The sequence below is a fragment of the Melanostigma gelatinosum genome (genome assembly GCF_949748355.1).
Source record: "Melanostigma gelatinosum genome assembly, chromosome: 6".
Taxonomy (NCBI): Eukaryota; Metazoa; Chordata; class Actinopteri; order Perciformes; family Zoarcidae; genus Melanostigma; species Melanostigma gelatinosum.
The window spans coordinates 735,440-755,917 of NC_136639.1; the positions used below are offsets into that span (position 1 = coordinate 735,440).

Here is a 20,478-nt window from a genome sequence, read left to right on the forward strand (position 1 = left end):
ATTACATTACATGATATGACATTACATTATATGACATTATATTACATTATATCATATTACATTACATTACAATGTATGACATTACATTACATTATATTACATTACATTATATGACATTATATGACATTACATTACATTATATGACATTACATTACATTACATTATATGACATTACATTACATTACATTACATTACATTATATTACATTACATTATATTACATTACATGACATTACATGACATTATATGACATTACATTATATGACATTACATTACATTACATGATATGACATTACATTATATGACATTATATTACATTATATCATATTACATTACATTACATTGTATGACATTACATTACATTATATTACATTACATTATATGACATTATATGACATTACATTACATTATATGACATTACATTACATTACATTATATGACATTACATTACATTATATTACATTACATTATATTACATTATATGACATATTACATTACATTATATGACATTACATTACATTATATGACATTATATTACATTACATTATATGACATTATATGACATATTACATTACATTACATTACATTATATGACATTATATGACATTACATTACATTACATTACATGACATTATATTACATTACATTACATTATATTACATTATATGACATATTACATTACATTACATTATATGACATTACATTACATTATATGACATTACATTACATTATATTACATTACATTATATGACATTATATGACATATTACATTATATTACATTACATTATATGACATTATATGACATTACATTATATGACATTACATTACATTACATTATATGACATTACATTATATTACATTACATTATATGACATTACATTACATTATATTACATTACATTACATTATATGACATTATATGACATATTACATTACATTACATTACATTACATTATATGACATTATATGACATTACATTACATTATATGACATTACATTACATTATATTACATTACATTACATTATATGACATTATATGACATATTACATTACATTATATGACATTATATGACATTACATTACATGACATTACATTACATTACATTATATGACATTACATTATATTACATTACATTATATGACATTACATTACATTATATTACATTACATTATATGACATTACATTACATTACATTACATTATATGACATTACATTACATTACATTATATGACATTACATTACATTACATTATATGACATTACATTATATTACATTACATTATATGACATTACATTACATTATATTACATTACATTATATGACATTACATTACATTATTAGTGCTGGGCAACGATTCAAATATTTAATCGCATGGATTCTTTGCGATTAATCTCATTGTTATGGCAAAGTTCAATAATGAATTATAAAGTAGTGTATTGTGCACTTTTATTTTAAGGTACTGCTATATGAACAAAAGGGCAATAACATTTGGTTCACGAGATGCAGGCAGCATGTTTCATACTTAATGTGAATATAATTCATACTTTGTTGGCATCTTATTCTGAAAACCGGATGTTGGTCTGAAGAAACCGGATGTTGTCTCACGTTAATGTTTCCGCTAACTTTCAAAGTCCTTCGCTCCCGATCTGTGCGTTAGAATGCGTTTACGGTGAATGTCAGCGTAGAGGTGCACTAACATGTGAGTGTCTGTGAGTTGACCAGCGATGTCCAGTCGTCTCCAGGCAGCTGCTACACGTTGTAACGCCGCTTGTCTTGCTTTTGTTTATCTAAACTTCTCCCACAAGCTGCATCAACGTATCTTCTGAAGACTTCCTCCAAGGACTTTCAAAACAAAAGAAATGCGTTAACGCGCTATAAAATAATTGTCAATTGTCAATTAATGAATGCGTTAACGCGATAATAACGCGTTGATGGTGTTTGATGGTGTTTGATGGTGTTCCATGGTGTTCCATGGTGTTTGATGGTGTTCCATGATGTTCCATGGTGTTTGATGGTGTTCCATGGTGTTCCATGATGTTCCATGGTGTTTGATGGTGTTCCATGGTGTTCCATGATGTTCCATGGTGTTCCATGGTGTTTGATGGTGTTCCATGGTGTTTGATGGCGTTCCATGGTGTTCCATGGTGTTTGATGGCGTTCCATGGTGTTCCATGGTGTTCCATGGTGTTTGATGGTGTTCCATGGTGTTTGATGGTGTTTGATGGTGTTCCATGATGTTCCATGGTGTTCCATGGTGTTTGATGGTGTTCCATGGTGTTTGATGGTGTTTGATGGTGTTTGATGGTGTTCCATGATGTTCCATGGTGTTTGATGGTGTTCCATGGTGTTTGATGGTGTTCCATGGTGTTCCATGGTGTTTGATGGTGTTCCATGGTGTTCCATGGTGTTTGATGGTGTTCCATGGTGTTTGATGGTGTTCCATGGTGTTCCATGGTGTTTGATGGTGTTCCATGGCGTTCGATGGCGTTTGATGGTGTTCCATGGTGTTCCATGGCGTTCGATGGTGTTTGATGGTGTTCCATGATGTTCCATGGTGTTCCATGGTGTTTGATGGTGTTCCATGGTGTTTGATGGCGTTCCATGGTGTTTGATGGCGTTCCATGGTGTTTGATGGTGTTCCATGGTGTTTGATGGTGTTCCATGGTGTTCCATGGTGTTTGATGGTGTTCCATGATGTTCCATGGTGTTCCATGGTGTTTGATGGTGTTTGATGGTGTTCCATGATGTTCCATGGTGTTTGATGGTGTTCCATGGTGTTTGATGGTGTTCCATGGTGTTCCATGGTGTTTGATGGTGTTCCATGGTGTTCCATGGTGTTTGATGGTGTTCCATGGTGTTCCATGGTGTTTGATGGTGTTCCATGGTGTTTGATGGTGTTCCATGGTGTTCCATGGTGTTCCATGGCGTTTGATGGTGTTCCATGGTGTTCCATGGCGTTCGATGGCGTTTGATGGTGTTCCATGGCGTTCCATGGTGTTCCATGGTGTTTGATGGTGTTTAATGGGGTCACAGTGTGCTCACAGTGATGGATCTGATCAATATGTGACAGATGAACTGGACTGAACCCGGAGTGAAGAGAGGCAGCCTGTTGAGAGGAAGAGGAGCGGATGAAGACGCAGGAATGGAGGACAACTCTCTGTACAGCGGCACCGAGAAAGGTAGACAACACTATCATCTGAGGCTGCATGAAAACACTGTTAGGATACTAGTACTGCATAATAATAATAATATAATATAATATAAAATAATATAAAATAATATATAATAATATAAAATAATATAATATAATATAAAATAAAATAATATATAATAATATAATATAATATAATATAATATAATGTAATATAAAATAATATAAAATAATATAAAATAATATAATATAAAATAAAGTAATATAAAATAATTTGTGCTGGGCAACGATTAAAATATTTAATCGCGATTAATCGCATGGATTTTTTGCGATTAATCTCATTGTTATGGCAAAGTTCAACAATGAATTATAAAGTAGTGTATTGCGCACTTTTATTTTGAAAGTACTGCTATATGAACAAAAGGGCAATAACATTTGGTCACGAGATGCAGGCAGCATGTTTCATACTTGATGTGAATATAATTCATACTTTGTTGGCATCTTATTCTGAAAACCGGATGTTGGTCTGAAGAAACCGGATGTTGTCTCACGTTAATGTTTCCGCTAACTTTCAAAGTCCTTCGCTCCCGATCTGTGCGTTTGAATGCGTTTACGGTGAATGTCAGCGTAGAGGTGCACTAACATGTGAGTGTCTGTGAGTTGACCAGCGATGTCCAGTCGTCTCCAGGGAGAGCAGCGAAGTCGCCTTTTCTCTACGGCAACCCTGAAGGGACATCATATCTCTAATGCAAAACGATGAACATGAGACAGTCTGTTACAATAATAATAAATAAAAAATACTGAGCTGTTTTATTTGTTGTTTTTTAATTATTATTATTTTAGTTTTTTCCCATCTCAAAGGACACACACACACACACACTGACTATAGGATGTTTGCTGGCTTTTATCCCACTGTTCTTGTCATCCTCTTGTTATGTATATGTTTTGTTTCTTGTCTTTCAATAAAAAAAATTATAAAATAAATAATTATAATAAATTTAAAAAACTCGATGATAACGCGTTAACTTGCCCAGCACTAAAAATAATATAATATAAAATGATATAACATGATAGTGTGTGTGTGTGTGTGTGTGGTCGGGCGGTCGGGCGACATCATCTTTTATCTTCAAAGGACAAACTTCCTGTTTCTTAACAGGAAGTTGAGCAGCGTGTTGTTTATTAGTTGTGAGGTCTGAAGTGTTTCCATTGATCCTCTACTGGTTCCACTGGATCTGATATATATATATATATATATATATATATATATATATATATATATATATATATATATATATATATTTATATATATATATATTTATGTATATATTTATATGTCAACACCAATGACACATTATTTAGATTGTCATGTATATGATATATATAAAATATTTCACAGACAGTTGATATACACACATAATACCATCAAACACAGGTTGACACATTGTGACAAAGAAAGAGATCTTTTACACATTTGATGATGTCATTCATGTAACATTTATATGTACGTTTATTAAATCGTTCATTTGTGGCACTCAGACTTGTAACCGTCAGTAAAGAGACACAGTACTCATGAGTACACAGGAGGTATAAATAGTACTACAGACAGATGCAGTAACGTTTGGTGGAGGATCGAGGTCACCATGTGCAAGACGCTGCTGGTCCCCACAAACACCTGCAGCCACACACACACACACACACCTGGCTGTGTGTGTGTGTGTGTGTGTGTGTGAATGGTTTCCTCAACATTGCCATCGCATAAGAAGAAGTTGAATGTCTCATGTGTGTATTGTAACAGAAAATAATGATAATTGTTCTCAAAGTTTTCAAGCAGCAGCAAGTTAACGTTGTTATTAAAGTCCAGATGATTCAAAATGAATTCAAATGAAGTGATGTCATCAGGAACCATTAAAGAAACAAACTTTGATGTTAACGTTCTTGTGGATTAATTGGTCGACTAATGGATTCTTGGAGGTGTGGTGTCAGCTCTCGATGACATCATAGTTGATCAGTGTGTGTGTGTGTGTGTCAGTGCGTGACTTCAGAGTGTGTGTTCGGAGGACGGAGGCGTCTGATCGCTGCAGACTGAAAGGAGATGGATTCCTGAGAGCCGACGTGGAAACTCTCCTCCTGCTGGGGAAGACCGGGGACGTGGTGTCCACCTGGCCCTACCGGTACCTGAGACGCTTCGGACGGGACAAGGTGAGACGCACGTTTTAGGGTTGTATTTAGTTAATATTAGATTCCATAAACAGCAGAAAGAAAGAAAGTCAGGATAAAATATGAATGAAGTCCTAATAAAGGAAATATAAAGTCAGGATCTAGTCCAGATACATTCCAGATTAAGTCTGGATAAATGAATAAGAGAAAAGATAAATTGGAGATTCCTGTCCTTCAGTCCACATTTTCCTTTGAGGCCGGGCGGAGGTGCGAGTCCGGCGAGGGCAGTTTTGAGTTCGACACCAAACAGGGGAACTTCCTGTTTCAGGCCGTGGAAACGGCCATCAACCTGCAGCGGATCTCCTTCCCCCAGAGGCAGACCTCCAGTGGTGCGAGTCCAGAGACCCCCCAGGACAAGAGCCTGCCGCCGCTGCCCCCCAACCCGCCTCTGGTCCAGACCAGGACGCCCCCGCTGCCTCAGCTCCGCAGCCATATCCCACAATGCCCTGCTGCTCAGGTGAGCTCACACTGCAGGTTATCTGTCCGTGCTTTCAAGATAATGTCACAGCTTTTAGAATCGGAGAGGATTTAAGTAAAGTAAGAATAAACTCAGGATACAGGATTTAAGAATGAAGTCAGGATTTTCAGAATAAAGTCAAGACTTTCAAAATAAAGTCAATACCTTCAGAATAAAGTCACAATTGTCCATAATTTCAGAATAAAATCACTGCTGAGTAAAGCTTTAAGAAAACAAACAAGGAGATTACACTAAACCCTGTTCATAGTTCTGGTAAAGAGAGATTCAGAGAGTACAAGATTTTATCATCATTTTTTCAGTTTTGTTAAATTTTTTAAATTTATTTCCCCGGGTATCTTCCAACTGTCTGATGTTTTCTGTGTGCAGGCAGCTGACGGCGTCTACAGCATGGTGACTGACAGTCATCATCACAAAGACAAAGAGAGCTCCCCTCCTTCACAACAACAACATCAACGCCTCCAGCTGGTAGGAAACACAAACTGCAAACACCAAATCTCAAACCAACAACATGATGATAATGATGACGATGATGACGATGATGATGATGGGGATGATGATGATGGCCATGATGAAACAACAGTGAGGCTCATTGATGAGCTTTAATGGAGACATCAGGGTACTAGTTAGTAGATACATGAAGAACAAACGTTCCAAAACTTCGATTACTTTATTATCTAGTACATCCCAGTACATCGTATGTCAAACACAGTAAAGTACCAGGATGTTGTACTGCAGTATAAAGTATTTATTTAATAGTGAAACTTCTCCATCTGCTGGTCAGTTTGAGTCACTACAGGTTGAAGACTTTGATTGCTCTGAAGGTAGATGATTGATCTGAAGGTAGATGATTGCTCTGAAGGTAGATGATTGATCTGAAGGTAGATGATTGATCTGAAGGTAGATGATTGATCTGAAGGTAGATGATTGATCTGAAGGTAGATGATTGATCTGAAGGTAGATGATTGATCTGAAGGTAGATGATTGCTCTGAAGGTAGATGATTGATCTGAAGGTAGATGATTGATCTGAAGGTAGATGATTGATCTGAAGGTAGATGATTGATCTGAAGGTAGATGATTGCTCTGAAGGTAGATGATTGATCTGAAGGTAGATGATTGATCTGAAGGTAGATGATTGATCTGAAGGTAGATGATTGATCTGAAGGTAGATGATTGATCTGAAGGTAGATGATTGATCTGAAGGTAGATGATTGCTCTGAAGGTAGATGATTGATCTGAAGGTAGATGATTGATCTGAAGGTAGATGATTGATCTGAAGGTAGATGATTGATCTGAAGGTAGATGATTGATCTGAAGGTAGATGATTGATCTGAAGGTAGATGATTGATCTGAAGGTAGATGATTGCTCTGAAGGTAGATGATTGATCTGAAGGTAGATGATTGATCTGAAGGTAGATGATTGATCTGAAGGTAGATGATTGATCTGAAGGTAGATGATTGATCTGAAGGTAGATGATTGCTCTGAAGGTAGATGATTGATCTGAAGGTAGATGATTGATCTGAAGGTAGATGATTGATCTGAAGGTAGATGATTGCTCTGAAGGTAGATGATTGATCTGAAGGTAGATGATTGATCTGAAGGTAGATGATTGATCTGAAGGTAGATGATTGCTCTGAAGGTAGATGATTGATCTGAAGGTAGATGATTGATCTGAAGGTAGATGATTGATCTGAAGGTAGATGATTGATCTGAAGGTAGATGATTGATCTGAAGGTCGAAGATTGATCCGACGGTCGAAGATTGATCCCTGATCGGTTGTCTTCTGTCCTCAGTCTCGTCTGGAGCCTCCGGTCGAGAAAATGCTGACGGCTGTGAAGAGTCTGACTCTGGACCCCCGCGGCGTCCCGGTCCCCCGTAAGAACCAGGTCAAGATGATCTCCAGCTGCCCTCTTCCTCACGCCGGCCCCGAGCCCCAGGGCCCCCCCGGGTGCGCCCACAACCCCAAACCGAGCTCCAGCCCAAACCCCGACCAGACGTACTCCCAGATCCTCCTGCCGGCGGCAAGTAAGAGGGGTGGCGGCGGCGTGTCTCCCCCCTCTACCGCACACATCGCCCCCCAGGAGCCGGAGTACTCACTTCCCTTTGACACCATCGCCGTGACCTTTGCGTCCGACATTCTGAGCTCCCATCAGGCTCACGGGGCCGACCCGCTCTACGACAGCATCGACGAGATGAAGATCAGGAACGTCTTCCTGAACAATGCCGTCGTCGTCGGGCCGGCGGTCGTCAGGAAGGTGGATCACATCTACGACGAGCCTGAAGGCTGCGCCGCCGCCGCCGCCCCCCCACCGGTGAAACCCCCCACCTCCCTGTATGACGACCTGGAGGAGATGAGAGGAGACGCCTGGAGGATCATGGGTACGGCTGCCGACCCCAAAGGTCACGAGTACCCGTACAACCCCCGGGTGGACGACTACGCTGTGCCCAAACGAGCCCAGAGGGCGCTTCCTGTTCCACAAAGCACCAGTGAAGAAGAAGAAGATGGGGAGGAGGAGCTGGAGGAGGAGGAGGAGGAGGAGGAGGAGGAGGAGGAGGAGGAGGAGGAGGAGGAGGAGGAGGAGGAAGAGGAGGAGGAGCAGCGGGATTCACCGTACAACAACGTGATGGTGAAGATGGCATAGAGGAGACAGGAAGCAGCTCTGATCCTCCACCTCTAGTCTCTTTGTGCCGGAGTCCTGGTCCACGTCTCCTGCGGACCATGACAGTGTTCTTTTACTCATAAATACTACAGTTTCTGCTCCGCTCGCTTCTTTGTTTAATAATCAGTTCATCATTTAGTCTATAAAATGTAAGAAAACAGTCAAAACATGTCCATCACAGTCCAAGAGGACTGATTTCTGATATGAAACAGAGACTCTGAGACCAGATACTAGAGCTGCATTCTCTCTAATCTCCATCAGGGGGCGACTCCTCTGGTTCTATAGAAGTCTATGAGAAAATGAGAGAAACAAAGATGGTTACACTGAGCATGTGTCTTAGCCTTCATTCAAAAGCCTCTGTGCCTGTTAGCTTGTTAGCCTGTTAGCCTGTTGACACAGTTCCTGCTGTCCTCAGAGTTTGGTTGATGGTAGATTTGGTGACCAGGTCATTTATGATTAATATATTCCTGCTGGTAGATTCGTGTTTATTTACTGTATGAATATGAACTCAGTGACACATCTGTTATCAGCTGCATGGTGTTGTTGATCAGAGCTCAGGTAGATAAACGCACCACGTTCATCAGGTACGTCAACAAGACTCAGGACGTTTAATTCATTCTCCTCTTTTATTCGTGGTCAAGAGGAAGAAATGATTTATTGATTTCATTTAATGAATCTGACCTCAGATCTGCAGTGAGCTGCTTCCTCCAGCAGAGGGCAGCAGGAGTTTATTATTGATGTAGATAATCATCATCAGACTAGAATTAAACTCTTTGGTCTTTTTATTCATTCATTTTGTGTTCAAACTTCAATGTTTGAGTAGAATTTGAGAAATAAAGTATTTTATTCTGCAAAACATGTTTCCTTTCGGTGCCTGAGCCGATTGAAATACTTTTTTGACACTACTCTGATGACTCCGTCCTGGCAGCAGGACTCGGTCCTCCGCTCCTCATTCATAGTATTACAGTATTACAACGGGGTACTTAGCGCTGTCGCTCATGAGCACAACAACACAGAAAGCTGCTTCTTCTTTGAGGTGTAGTGGCGGTTGGCAAACGACGAATTGGCGCATTACCGCCACCAACTGGTAAAATAAAATAAGTCATGAGACGTGTCGTATTTTGCCAGAGAAGGAAAATATGCTCATATTTCTGCAAAATAATTGCTGAAGTTTGAAGCTGTAGTGTGTGTACAGAGTGTGTGTGTGTTTTCTATTTATTTATATTGATTTAAGTACACTGTAAACTGTTAACAGTTAACATATTGTTCATAGTTTAAAAGTTTGAAGCTGTAGTTTGAAGCCAAGTGTTTTGTATTCATTTATATTTATAGTATACTTTAAACAGTTAATATATTGTTCAATTTGAAGAAAAAAGTATCGGTTCATGCACCGTTTAAGCACCGGTATCGTTTTAAAAGTATCGTTTTAGCACCGGTATCGGAAAAAACCCAAACGATACCCAACCCTACTTTTATGTCCTAAGTATGACATAATGCTTTACCCTTTACGTTACAGTGCTTCCCTCCATGGACCCTCAGCTGGTCTCTGGTACACTGACCTCTCTACATTAGCGCTGTGTGGTGGAGACGCTGCAGGCTGCTGTGTGACTGTGATGCTGTCCGACACTTCTGACTGTGCAACCAGCTACACACACGCACACACACACACACACACACACACACTGACATGGTCCCCCCAGGGACTCAGCACGCTATAACGACGTCCCAGCATGCATCTCTCTGTTCGCCTTACAACATGCTCAGCTGGAAACAAAAAGAGCATCATTGTGTGTGCGTGTGTGTGTGGACTCACTGGCCTGGAAGCTGAACTCTCTCCTCATGATACTGAGCACCAGAGAGATGAAAGAGTGTGCTCATACTGTCCTACTTCATGTTCACAGCTGAGATCAGCACAGTGATGTCATCAAGGAGCTTCCACTGGGAGGCTAAAGCTAACAGACCGAAGCTAACAGACAGAAGCTAACAGGCCGAAGCTAACAGACAAAAGCTAACGGACAGAAGCTAACAGACCGAAGCTAACAGACCGAAGCTAACAGACAAAAGCTAACGGACAGAAGCTAACAGACCGAAGCTAACAGACCGAAGCTAACAGACCGAAGCTAACAGACCGAAGCTAACAGACAGAAGCTAACAGACCGAAGCTAACAGACAAAAGCTAACGGACAGAAACTAACAGACCGAAGCTAACAGACCGAAGCTAACAGACCGAAGCTAACAGACAAAAGCTAACGGACAGAAGCTAACAGACCGAAGCTAACAGACTGATTTTAACGTACAGAAGAAAACAAACACAAGCAAACAGAAAGAAGTTAGTTAACAAAAAGCTAACGGACTAAAGCTAACGGACTAAAGCGAACAGACCGAAGCGAACAGACCGAAGCTAACAGACCGAAGCTAACAGACAGAAGCTAACAGACCGAAGCTAACAGACCGAAGCTAACAGACAGAAGCTAACAGACAGAAGCTAACAGACCGAAGCTAACAGACCGAAGGGCCTCAAGGAGATGTCTGGCTACAAGGGGCCCAACCAACAGCCACAACATCCACCCCTCCGCCCATCCAGTCCTCCCTGTTGCTGCAACCTCCTGTAGACAGGGACTGGTACCACGCAGGCAGTGGTGTATAAAGTACTCAAAAGCCATACTTGAGTAAAAGTAAAGATACCTTACTGGAAAACTACTCAAGTAAAAGTAAAAAGTCACCTATTAGAATACTACTTGAGTAAAAGTCTTAAAGTAGCTGATATTTATTGTACTTAAGTACAAAAGTACTTTAGTATCAAAAGTAATTTTCTGATATTAAATGTACATCACAACCTGAACATTAAATGAACATCATAACCTGTTCATTGAAAGTAAAAGTACAAGTAAATGCTGTTAATAAAAAAGCAAAGGGTCAGAATTGTGAGAATGATGAAGTTTATTCTTTTAAGTGCTGTGGCACCATGACCAAGGACATGGAGCTGTGTTGAACATAATTGGGTTGCTGTGATCCATTCAGGAGCAACAATGTTCAACATAATATATTGTACATAAGTATACTTTTGCATCGACTATGAACTTATCATCATAATTCGCCGAAAAGCAATATGACACCATGAAGGAGTTGTAACAGTGCGTTTATAAGTCTGCTCATTAGACTAGAGGATGTAGAGGCCAATGCATAATATTATGTTCAGCAAAACATATCCACTTGATGCATCAGGTCAGTGTTTAGAGAAAGGACACCTGCCTTGTAAACTCCTGTGGGCTGATTTGAACACAAAGGTTTGTCTCAAGCTGAATCTGCAATTGGGCGACTGCTCCCATCATAACTCCATCTGATCATCCACAACATGACTCAGATATCAAAACATGATCAATACTAAAGCAGGACCGAAAGTAACAACACAGTCATTACTTGAAACTGAAACATGTCCTGTTCATCTTCAAAATAAGTTGGTTTTCAAAATTGCGAGAATTCCGTCTCGCTCTTCTTGGGCTGAAGACTCGTCCTGCGATGCTAACTAGTCTTTCACAGGCCGCTGAGGCAGGTAGAGGTGTGTTCAGCGTCACAGACAGCTTGCACACAGCTGCGAAGAATTTCACTAATGCTGCGCTCTCGCGGCTCCTGTCAATCCGTGTATATAGCTACAGCTAACGTTAGCCAACTAGTGCTGCACAACCGTCAACACTTCCTCAGCTCACTAACTCGCTAGTGATCCACGGGTGTTGGTCTTCGTCACCACCGTCGTTTGTTGCGGGAGTAGCAGGTGCCTCCATTTCTGCTTCCATCATGAAATCAGTCATCGTAGAGTGGAATTCTACTCATGTAGTCGCCCGCTAGCTTATAGCATGTAGCATCCTGGGAATCAAAACACCGCGGCTTTGAGAGCACTTGTTTGCAATTGTGCATTAACGTGATTAACCAATGATTTAACTTGCTGCTAGGACCACTGATTCACCAAACCTGCTTGCAGTCTGTGTTCCACCACAGTCCCCGACGCTGCTCTCAGGATTCATTTTGTTTCTAAAGATAGATTTGATTTTGTAGCGAGTAACGAAGGTTTCAGGGGAAATGTATCGGAGTAAAAGTACCGGTTTTCTTTGCAAAATGTAGTGAAGTAAAAGTAAAAGTCAACAGAAATATAAGTAGTAAAGTAAAGTACAGATACCCAAAAAAACTACTTAAGTACAGTAACGAAGTATTTCTACTTCGTTACTGTACACCACTGCACGCAGGACACATCCTGCGTGGTACCAGTCCCAAAGACGCCGCGACCCAAGGACTTCAACAGCTTCAGGCCGGTGGCACTAACATCCCACCTGATGAAGACGCTAGAGAGGCTGGTCCTTGGGCATCTCCGCCCCTGGTGAGCTCATCTTTGGACACTGACTACAGTTCGCCTGCCAATCTGTCATCGGGGTGGATGACGCTGTCACCTACCTGCTATGCTACACATGACACTGTCACCTACCTGCTATGTTACACATGACACTGTCACCTACCTGCTATGCTACACATCACGCTGTCACCTACCTGCTATGCTACACATGACACTGTCACCTACCTGCTATGCTACACATGACACTGTCACCTACCTGCTATGCTACACATGACACTGTCACCTACCTGCTATGCTACACATCACGCTGTCACCTACCTGCTATGCTACACATCACGCTGTCACCTACCTGCTATGCTACACATCACGCTGTCACCTACCTGCTATGCTACACATGACACTGTCACCTACCTGCTATGCTACACATGACACTGTCACCTACCTGCTATGCTACACATCACGCTGTCACCTACCTGCTATGCTACACATCACGCTGTCACCTACCTGCTATGCTACACATCACGCTGTCACCTACCTGCTATGCTACACATGACACTGTCACCTACCTGCTATGTTACACATGACGCTGTCACCTACCTGCTATGCTACACATCACGCTGTCACCTACCTGCTATGCTACACATCACGCTGTCACCTACCTGCTATGTTACACATGACACTGTCACCTACCTGCTATGCTACACATGACACTGTCACCTACCTGCTATGTTACACATGACACTGTCACCTACCTGCTATGCTACACATCACGCTGTCACCTACCTGCTATGCTACACATCACGCTGTCACCTACCTGCTATGCTACACATGACGCTGTCACCTACCTGCTATGCTACACATGACACTGTCACCTACCTGCTATGTTACACATGACACTGTCACCTACCTGCTATGCTACACATGACACTGTCACCTACCTGCTATGCTACACATGACACTGTCACCTACCTGCTATGCTACACATCACGCTGTCACCTACCTGCTATGCTACACATGACACTGTCACCTACCTGCTATGCTACACATCACGCTGTCACCTACCTGCTACACAGATGCCTTTCTCACCTGGAAGAGGCTGGAAGCACTGTGAGAGTCATGCTTTAATATCTCCAGAGCCTTCAATACCATCCAGCCTCTGCTTCTGAGGGACAAGCTGGAGCAGACTGGGGGGATGTGTGTGCGTGTGTATGTGTGTGTGTGTGTGTGTCTGTGTGTATGTGTGTGTGTGTGTGTGTGTGTCTGTGTGTATGTGTGCGTGTGTCTGTGTGTATGTGTGTGTGTGTGTGTGTGTGTGTGTGTGTGTGTGTATATATGTGTGTGTGTGTGTATATGTCTGTGTGTGTGTGTATGTGTGTGTGTGTGTGTGGGGGGGGGGGGGGGGAAGTGGGAACAAGGGTATGAAAGACCTGTTTCCATGGCAACCACAGTAGGGATGTGGGGCTGCATCCCCGTTTCCGTGGCAACAGTGCATGCTGGCAGTAGACGGCGATGAATGTGATAAAAAAACGGAAACAACCACAGAAGAAGAAGAAGAAGATTTTTGAATCCTTTTGTTGATCCATGAGACACCAGATCTCTGTGACGTCATCAAATCAAAAAATAAATAAATAAACAAAACAACTTGTCCAGCCACAGAAATATACCAACATCTCATACATGAACGATCAGCTCTCCTCCCCCACGGAGCATAAAACACCCCAACAGTCACATCGTCCATCATTTTGTAGTAAGTGTGTTCCACCTTCAGTCAGTCCCTTCAGAACCGGTACCAGCTCCACACTGCCGGCACTCTGAGCCCGGTTCCTGCGTGTTAACCAGATGGCCATATTAGCCGTACCGGACAAACAGTTCACCAACGTGTGAACTATTTCCCTCTTAGCAGAGTATTTGGGACCAAAGACAAACAAAACAAGACCCTGGAACCACCTTTTTAAAAGTTCAAACAGTGCTGAGAGCTGAGGACACTGAACAAACAGATGTACAAGAGTTTCAGTCTGGGAGCAGAATAAACACCCCTCCCCCAGCTCAGGATCAAGGTGCTCTGTACCTGTTTGTGGCCACAGAGGGGAAGATGGACAGAGTGGGGAAGCAGTACTCAAAGCCGTCATACCACTGGTCACACAGACTTCGGTTTTGCAGCAAACCCTCTCTGGGGTATGGACAGGTCGGCACAGACTTCCTCCACCACTCTGTTGATCAGCCGGACTGAGGTGATGCTGCTGTTGTCTCTCAGGGTGTCCATCGATGTCGCCGTCATCCTCATCAGATGGCCCAGTTTGGTGCAGCCAGCCTCTCTGAGACTCGCTCGCAGGCTGGCAGATTGCAGAGTTTGAGTCTTTATAAAGTTGTTAAGGAACAAAGGTTCCTCAAACCACCACATTCCAGGAACCTCATTTGTGGCCCGTGTGGGTGTGAGAATCTGCCACGCCTGAAGTACAGAGCTGTAGAACGATGTAAGTCCCGTAAGGTCCAAAGTGTGGTTGTAGGAGGAACAGCTGCTTGTCGTAGCCCAACCGCCCAGCTCTCCTCAGCAGCAGTCGAGCCAGCCTGGGCCAGTCGTAGAGCAGTCTTTGAGCTTTCAGTCCCTCTTTCCCCCACTCAAGTCCACCCGGTAGAGTGCCCTCCACTGTCCCACCAACAAGGCTTCACTCTTGGCCCAGTTCACCCGTGCAGATGATGCCTTTTCATAAAACAATAAGGTATCCTGCAAACATTGAACGTCCTTCTGACTGGTGACAAAGACACATATATCATCTGCATAAGCAGATACAATAGGACGACGATCAAGACACCCGGCAGTGAGAGACCGCTGAGTCGACCTCTCAACCTACACAGTAAGGGCTCAATAGCTAAGCTATATAACTGACCCGAAATAGGACAACCCTGTCTTATCCCTTGCTGTACAGGGATTGGCTGACTCAGCCCTGCCCCCGTCTTCACCAAACATTGTGCACCACTGTACAATAATCCAACACAAGCCAGAAAACCATCACCAAAACCAAAAGCCCTCAGTGCAGAAAACAGATACGAGCGATCCACCCTGTCAAAGGCTTTCTCCTGATCCAAAGACACAACACCAGAGTTACATTATTTTTCCTGCACAAGTCCAAAGTGTCTCTCATGAGGAAAATGTTGTCCATAATTGTCCTGCCAGGTACACAATATGTTTGGTCTGAATGTACCACTAAGTCCAGGTCCATTTGATAAGGCTCTGGAAAGCACCTTATAGTCAGCACAGAGGAGGACCACCGGCCTGCTGTTCCTGAGTCATGCCAGGTCTCCTTTCTTTGGCAGCAGGGAAAGCACCGCTCACTGACAGGAGACAGGAAGAGATCCGGTTCCGAAACACTCCAAAAGAACACCATGCAAGTCATGTCCAAGTATGTTCCAGAAGCGTTGGTAAAAGTCAGCGGAGAGGCCATCAATCCCTGGTGCCCGACCCGATGCCATCTGATTGACAGAAACCATCAAATCCTCCAGAGTCAGCCCACAGTTCAGAGCAGCTTTCTCCTCTGGGCTGAGCTGAGGAAGCCCCTCCAGAAGCTCCTGCCGACACTCCATGCTGCACTGCTCCGCCCCAAAGAGGTCAGCGTAGAAATCTATGGCATAGTTCCTCATCTCGCCCGGACTAGTGGTCACTCTGCCTCCTGGAAGCCTAAGGCCTGTCATCTGCTTCCTCTGTGCCACCGATCTCTCCAGGTTGAAGAAGAAAGAGCTCGGGGGTCCACGTCCTTCAGCTGGAGGAAGCAAGACCTGACCAGAGCTCCCTTCACCCTCTCCTGCAGGAAGGAGCTCAACTCCAACCTCTTCTCCTGGAGCAGTTGACCCGTAGCAGGATCTTGGTCTCGGTGTAGCCCCTCCTCAATACCCCTGATGTTGGCCTCCAGCTCCTGGACTGCTGCCTTGATCTTAACAGTGGAATGGGAAGTGGACTGCTGGCAAAAACACGAACTTGTGCTTTCCCGACCTCCCACCACAGCTTCAGAGAACTAAAGTCAGCATTTTTGCTTTTCCAAATCAGCCAAAAAAGCTCAAAGCTCTTGCAGAGAGCAGTATCCTGCAGGAGTTTGTTATTGAAGAACCAGTAGGACTCAGTGGCGGGCCGTGGATTTTATACCTGGGCCTTCAGTGCTGTCCTACTACAGTTGAATTACCTCCTAATAACCTCATTATGACGCATCAATCCAGCAAACCTGCAGCGGATCCACGCATTCCACCACACAAGAGCACGAGCCATTCAAATATCATTCATAAAAACCACACGGTAGACAAATGAACAGTCGTAACGTTATGATGTAAAAAAACAAACGCAGTTTGTCACTTACCGAAACGTAAAGAGTTTAATCCCAGTACATCGTTTCGGTTCCAGTAAGAAGTCCTTCTCCATTCATGGACACCAGTGATGACAGACGAGCCTCCCCAGTTATATTTCGCCGGTCTGCTGTGGCAGGTTTGCAGCGGGCCGGGATCAGGTTCACAGTGGGACCGGGATCAGGTTCACAGTGGGACCGGGATCAGGTTCACAGTGGGACCGGGATCAGGTTCACAGTGGGACCGGGATCAGGTTCACAGTGGGACCGGGATCAGGTTCACAGTGGGACCGGGATCAGGTTCACAGTGGGACCGGGATCAGGTTCACAGTGGGACCGGGATCAGGTTCACAGTGGGACCGGGATCAGGTTCGCAGTGGGACCGGGATCAGGTTCGCAGTGGGACCGGGATCAGGTTCGCAGCGGGCCGGGATCAGGTTCGCAGCGGGCCGGGATCAGGTTCACAGTGGGGCCGGGATCAGGTTCACAGTGGGACCGGGATCAGGTTTGCAGCGGGCCGGGATCAGGTTCGCAGCGGGCCGGGATCAGGTTCACAGTGGGACCGGGATCAGGTTCACAGTGGGACCGGGATCAGGTTCACAGTGGGACCGGGATCAGGTTCACAGTGGGACCGGGATCAGGTTCACAGTGGGACCGGGATCAGGTTCACAGTGGGACCGGGATCCCACCTCCGCCGGTGCAGACCTCATGCCAGGCCGCGGTTGTGGAGCAGTTTCCCTGCGAACGTGTTGGTTGAGTTGTAGATTCTCTTGAGTCTCTCCAAAGGTTTTCAAATGCTACGACGTCCTCAGGTTAGCGTAGCGTAGCTCCAAACACCAACAGCTCAGTTCAAATGAAACACATTCAGTCTTGAAAGGTGCAACGCTTCTCCGACGCTGTCAGCAAGAAATACCGTTCATACGAATCCTCTTCCTGCTGAGTCAGCTGCTCGCTGTGAGGTTGACTAACCAGTTCGTCCAGCTTTTCCTGAAATGTCCTTTCTAGAGAAAGGGTTGTCAGTAACTCCGCCACTAAATCCGTTTCTCCTCCTCCTTCAGCCATTGAGTGTTAAAAAAACAAAGCTTGGTAAAAAAAATAAAATCGACACCAGGCAAAACCATAAAGATGTTATAATTTCTTCCATATCTTTCAATTTGAAGTCTTACTCCTCCAACTAAGCTCTGCTGGCTGTTAAGTTTTGATTCACGATAGTCAGCGCGTGCACCTGGACACGAGCTGCACGTAATGCTGACGTCATTATAGGCGGCTAGCGGCCGCTGACACGTCAAAGAATACGCCCAACATGTCAAACTGAAGATCTGATTGGTTGAACACGATGACAATCAACAATATCGTCTCCGTGTACTTTAACCTGCTGGCTGCAGGTGAGAGTCTGCACAGACACACAGAGGTGAGATCTGAGAGCAACTGAGGAAGACAGTAGCTGTGCAATGAGAAAATAAGATAATTGGAAAATATTTTTATAAATTATAATACATGTAGTATATTTAAGAAAAATTATTAAATTATAAAATAAATTTTAATTTTTAATATAAATAGCTTTGTGATTCTGTTTAGGCCAGCAGAGAAGGCCTTGCAGGCCCTGACGGCCCGCTACTGGTAGGACTTGACCCTTTCACTGGTGAAAGGGTCAACTGTACGGTGATGATGTGGTGGTCTCTGAAGCCAACTGGACTGATGCTACTGTGGAGCAATCTGGAGCTGAGACCTTGTGAAATGTATATCCGGACTGATCTGGCTGCACTCAGCCTGTTATTGTTGACCCTCACCCATGCGTACTGTCTGGATTGTGGATGTTTGGTTCTCATGCGTCTAGCGGGTCCAGATGTGTGACGACCCTGTTCAGGCTGTGAGATGATTGTGGATGTGGTTCCTTACCGGTCCTGTCTACTGTACAGTCCAAAGTGCAGTTCAAATCCCCACCAATAACTAAATGTTCTTGATGATGGTCACATTGTCCAGTTTGTTGAAAAAAGCCACTCGCTCTCTTCCCTGGTTTGGTGCATGAATATTGACAAAGCAGAATATTAAGCTCTCAATTTGTGCCTTCACAATCAGCAGCCGCCCCTTCATCCCCCCAGTAGAAAAGAAAGAAAGAAAGAAACCATTTTTATTGTCAAATACACACAAAATATGACTTCTGCATTTGACCCATCCCTGTATACAGGGAGCAGTGGGCTGCCAATGACAGGCGCCCGGGAGCCGTTAGGGGTTCAGTGTCTTGCTCAGGGACACTTGGACATGACAGTGAGATGGAACCGCTACCCCTGCACTGATATTAGTGCCATGCTGAGGACACCATGAGCCCAGTCCACCTCATCTGATGGCACCGTGTGTGTCTCCTGCGGAAACAACACTTGGACCTTCTTCTGAGTGGAGACTTCAGATCTTAAAGCCCGTTTGTGTGGATCTCTCACCGTTGATGTTTAACGATGTGATGCTGAGGCTCTGCACTGAGGGCTCAGAGAGACACTGTGATCACATGATCACTCACGGTTTAGTCTTTTTAACAATACTACCTTTTTGTGCTTTTCTAACAGTGATGTGTTTCTTTAGGCGGAAACGCTTCTTCTCATCCAGAAGGTCAAAGCCGACCAGTTTTATAAGTCCGTTGACTGATTTGATGAATTTAGTGATGTCACTGAAGTGATTGCTTACTTTGATAGATTTCTTTTTCCACGTTTCATCTAGAAAAGAGTTTATTTCTATCAGTGAGTATAGATCTATTGGTTTGCTGGGGACTCCATGTCTGACTCAGAGTCATGCTCCAAGTCCTCTCCAGCTGACAGCTGACTGTTGGACTCACTGGTTCATCACTGGTGGAGCTGCTTCCTGCTGGCTGGGGCTGTCCAGCCTGAGAGCTGCTGTTCTCTGCAACATCAGCCTGTTGCTCCTCGCTTGGCTCTGCTCCTTCTCATCCTTGTCTTTAACACCAGCCACTGCGCCTGCAGTACCGCAATCCGCCACCGCGGGTCGGGCCCCCGATCCGTCCGCCGCCGGTTCGTCCACCGGTCCGTCGTCCTTCGGTTCAACCACAGGTTCTTCATCCGCGGGCGTAGCTCCCGCTCCGGTGTCTGTGTCAGCAGAACCGGCCTGCTTTCTGTGCGGACAGGTAAACCGTTTGTGTCCCACACCTCCACACCGGAAACACTTGAGCTGTCCGGAGCTGGCGTACACCATGTAGGACCGGACACCTCCAGGGTTTGAGTCGGTGAGTCCAGAAACATGAACAGCTGCCGCCTCACAGACTGAACGTCCCTCAGTTTAGGGTCTTCAC

At 43.9% G+C, this 20,478-nt stretch overlaps 1 protein-coding gene across 1 annotated transcript in view; it reads left to right on the forward strand.

Moving 5' to 3' along the window:
• Window positions 1-8,486, forward strand: part of dok2 (docking protein 2) — a gene marked incomplete at its 3' end in the record, with an annotated part of 12,846 nt that extends 4,360 nt beyond the window's left edge. Inside the window, exons 4-8 of the mRNA XM_079270704.1 lie at window positions 3,070-3,178; window positions 5,180-5,349; window positions 5,546-5,824; window positions 6,212-6,310; window positions 7,638-8,486. Of these exons, the coding sequence (XP_079126830.1) occupies window positions 3,070-3,178; window positions 5,180-5,349; window positions 5,546-5,824; window positions 6,212-6,310; window positions 7,638-8,486 (1,506 nt within the window). The remainder of the gene's footprint in view (window positions 1-3,069; window positions 3,179-5,179; window positions 5,350-5,545; window positions 5,825-6,211; window positions 6,311-7,637) is intronic.
• Between the last annotated feature and the right edge of the window lie 11,992 nt (window positions 8,487-20,478).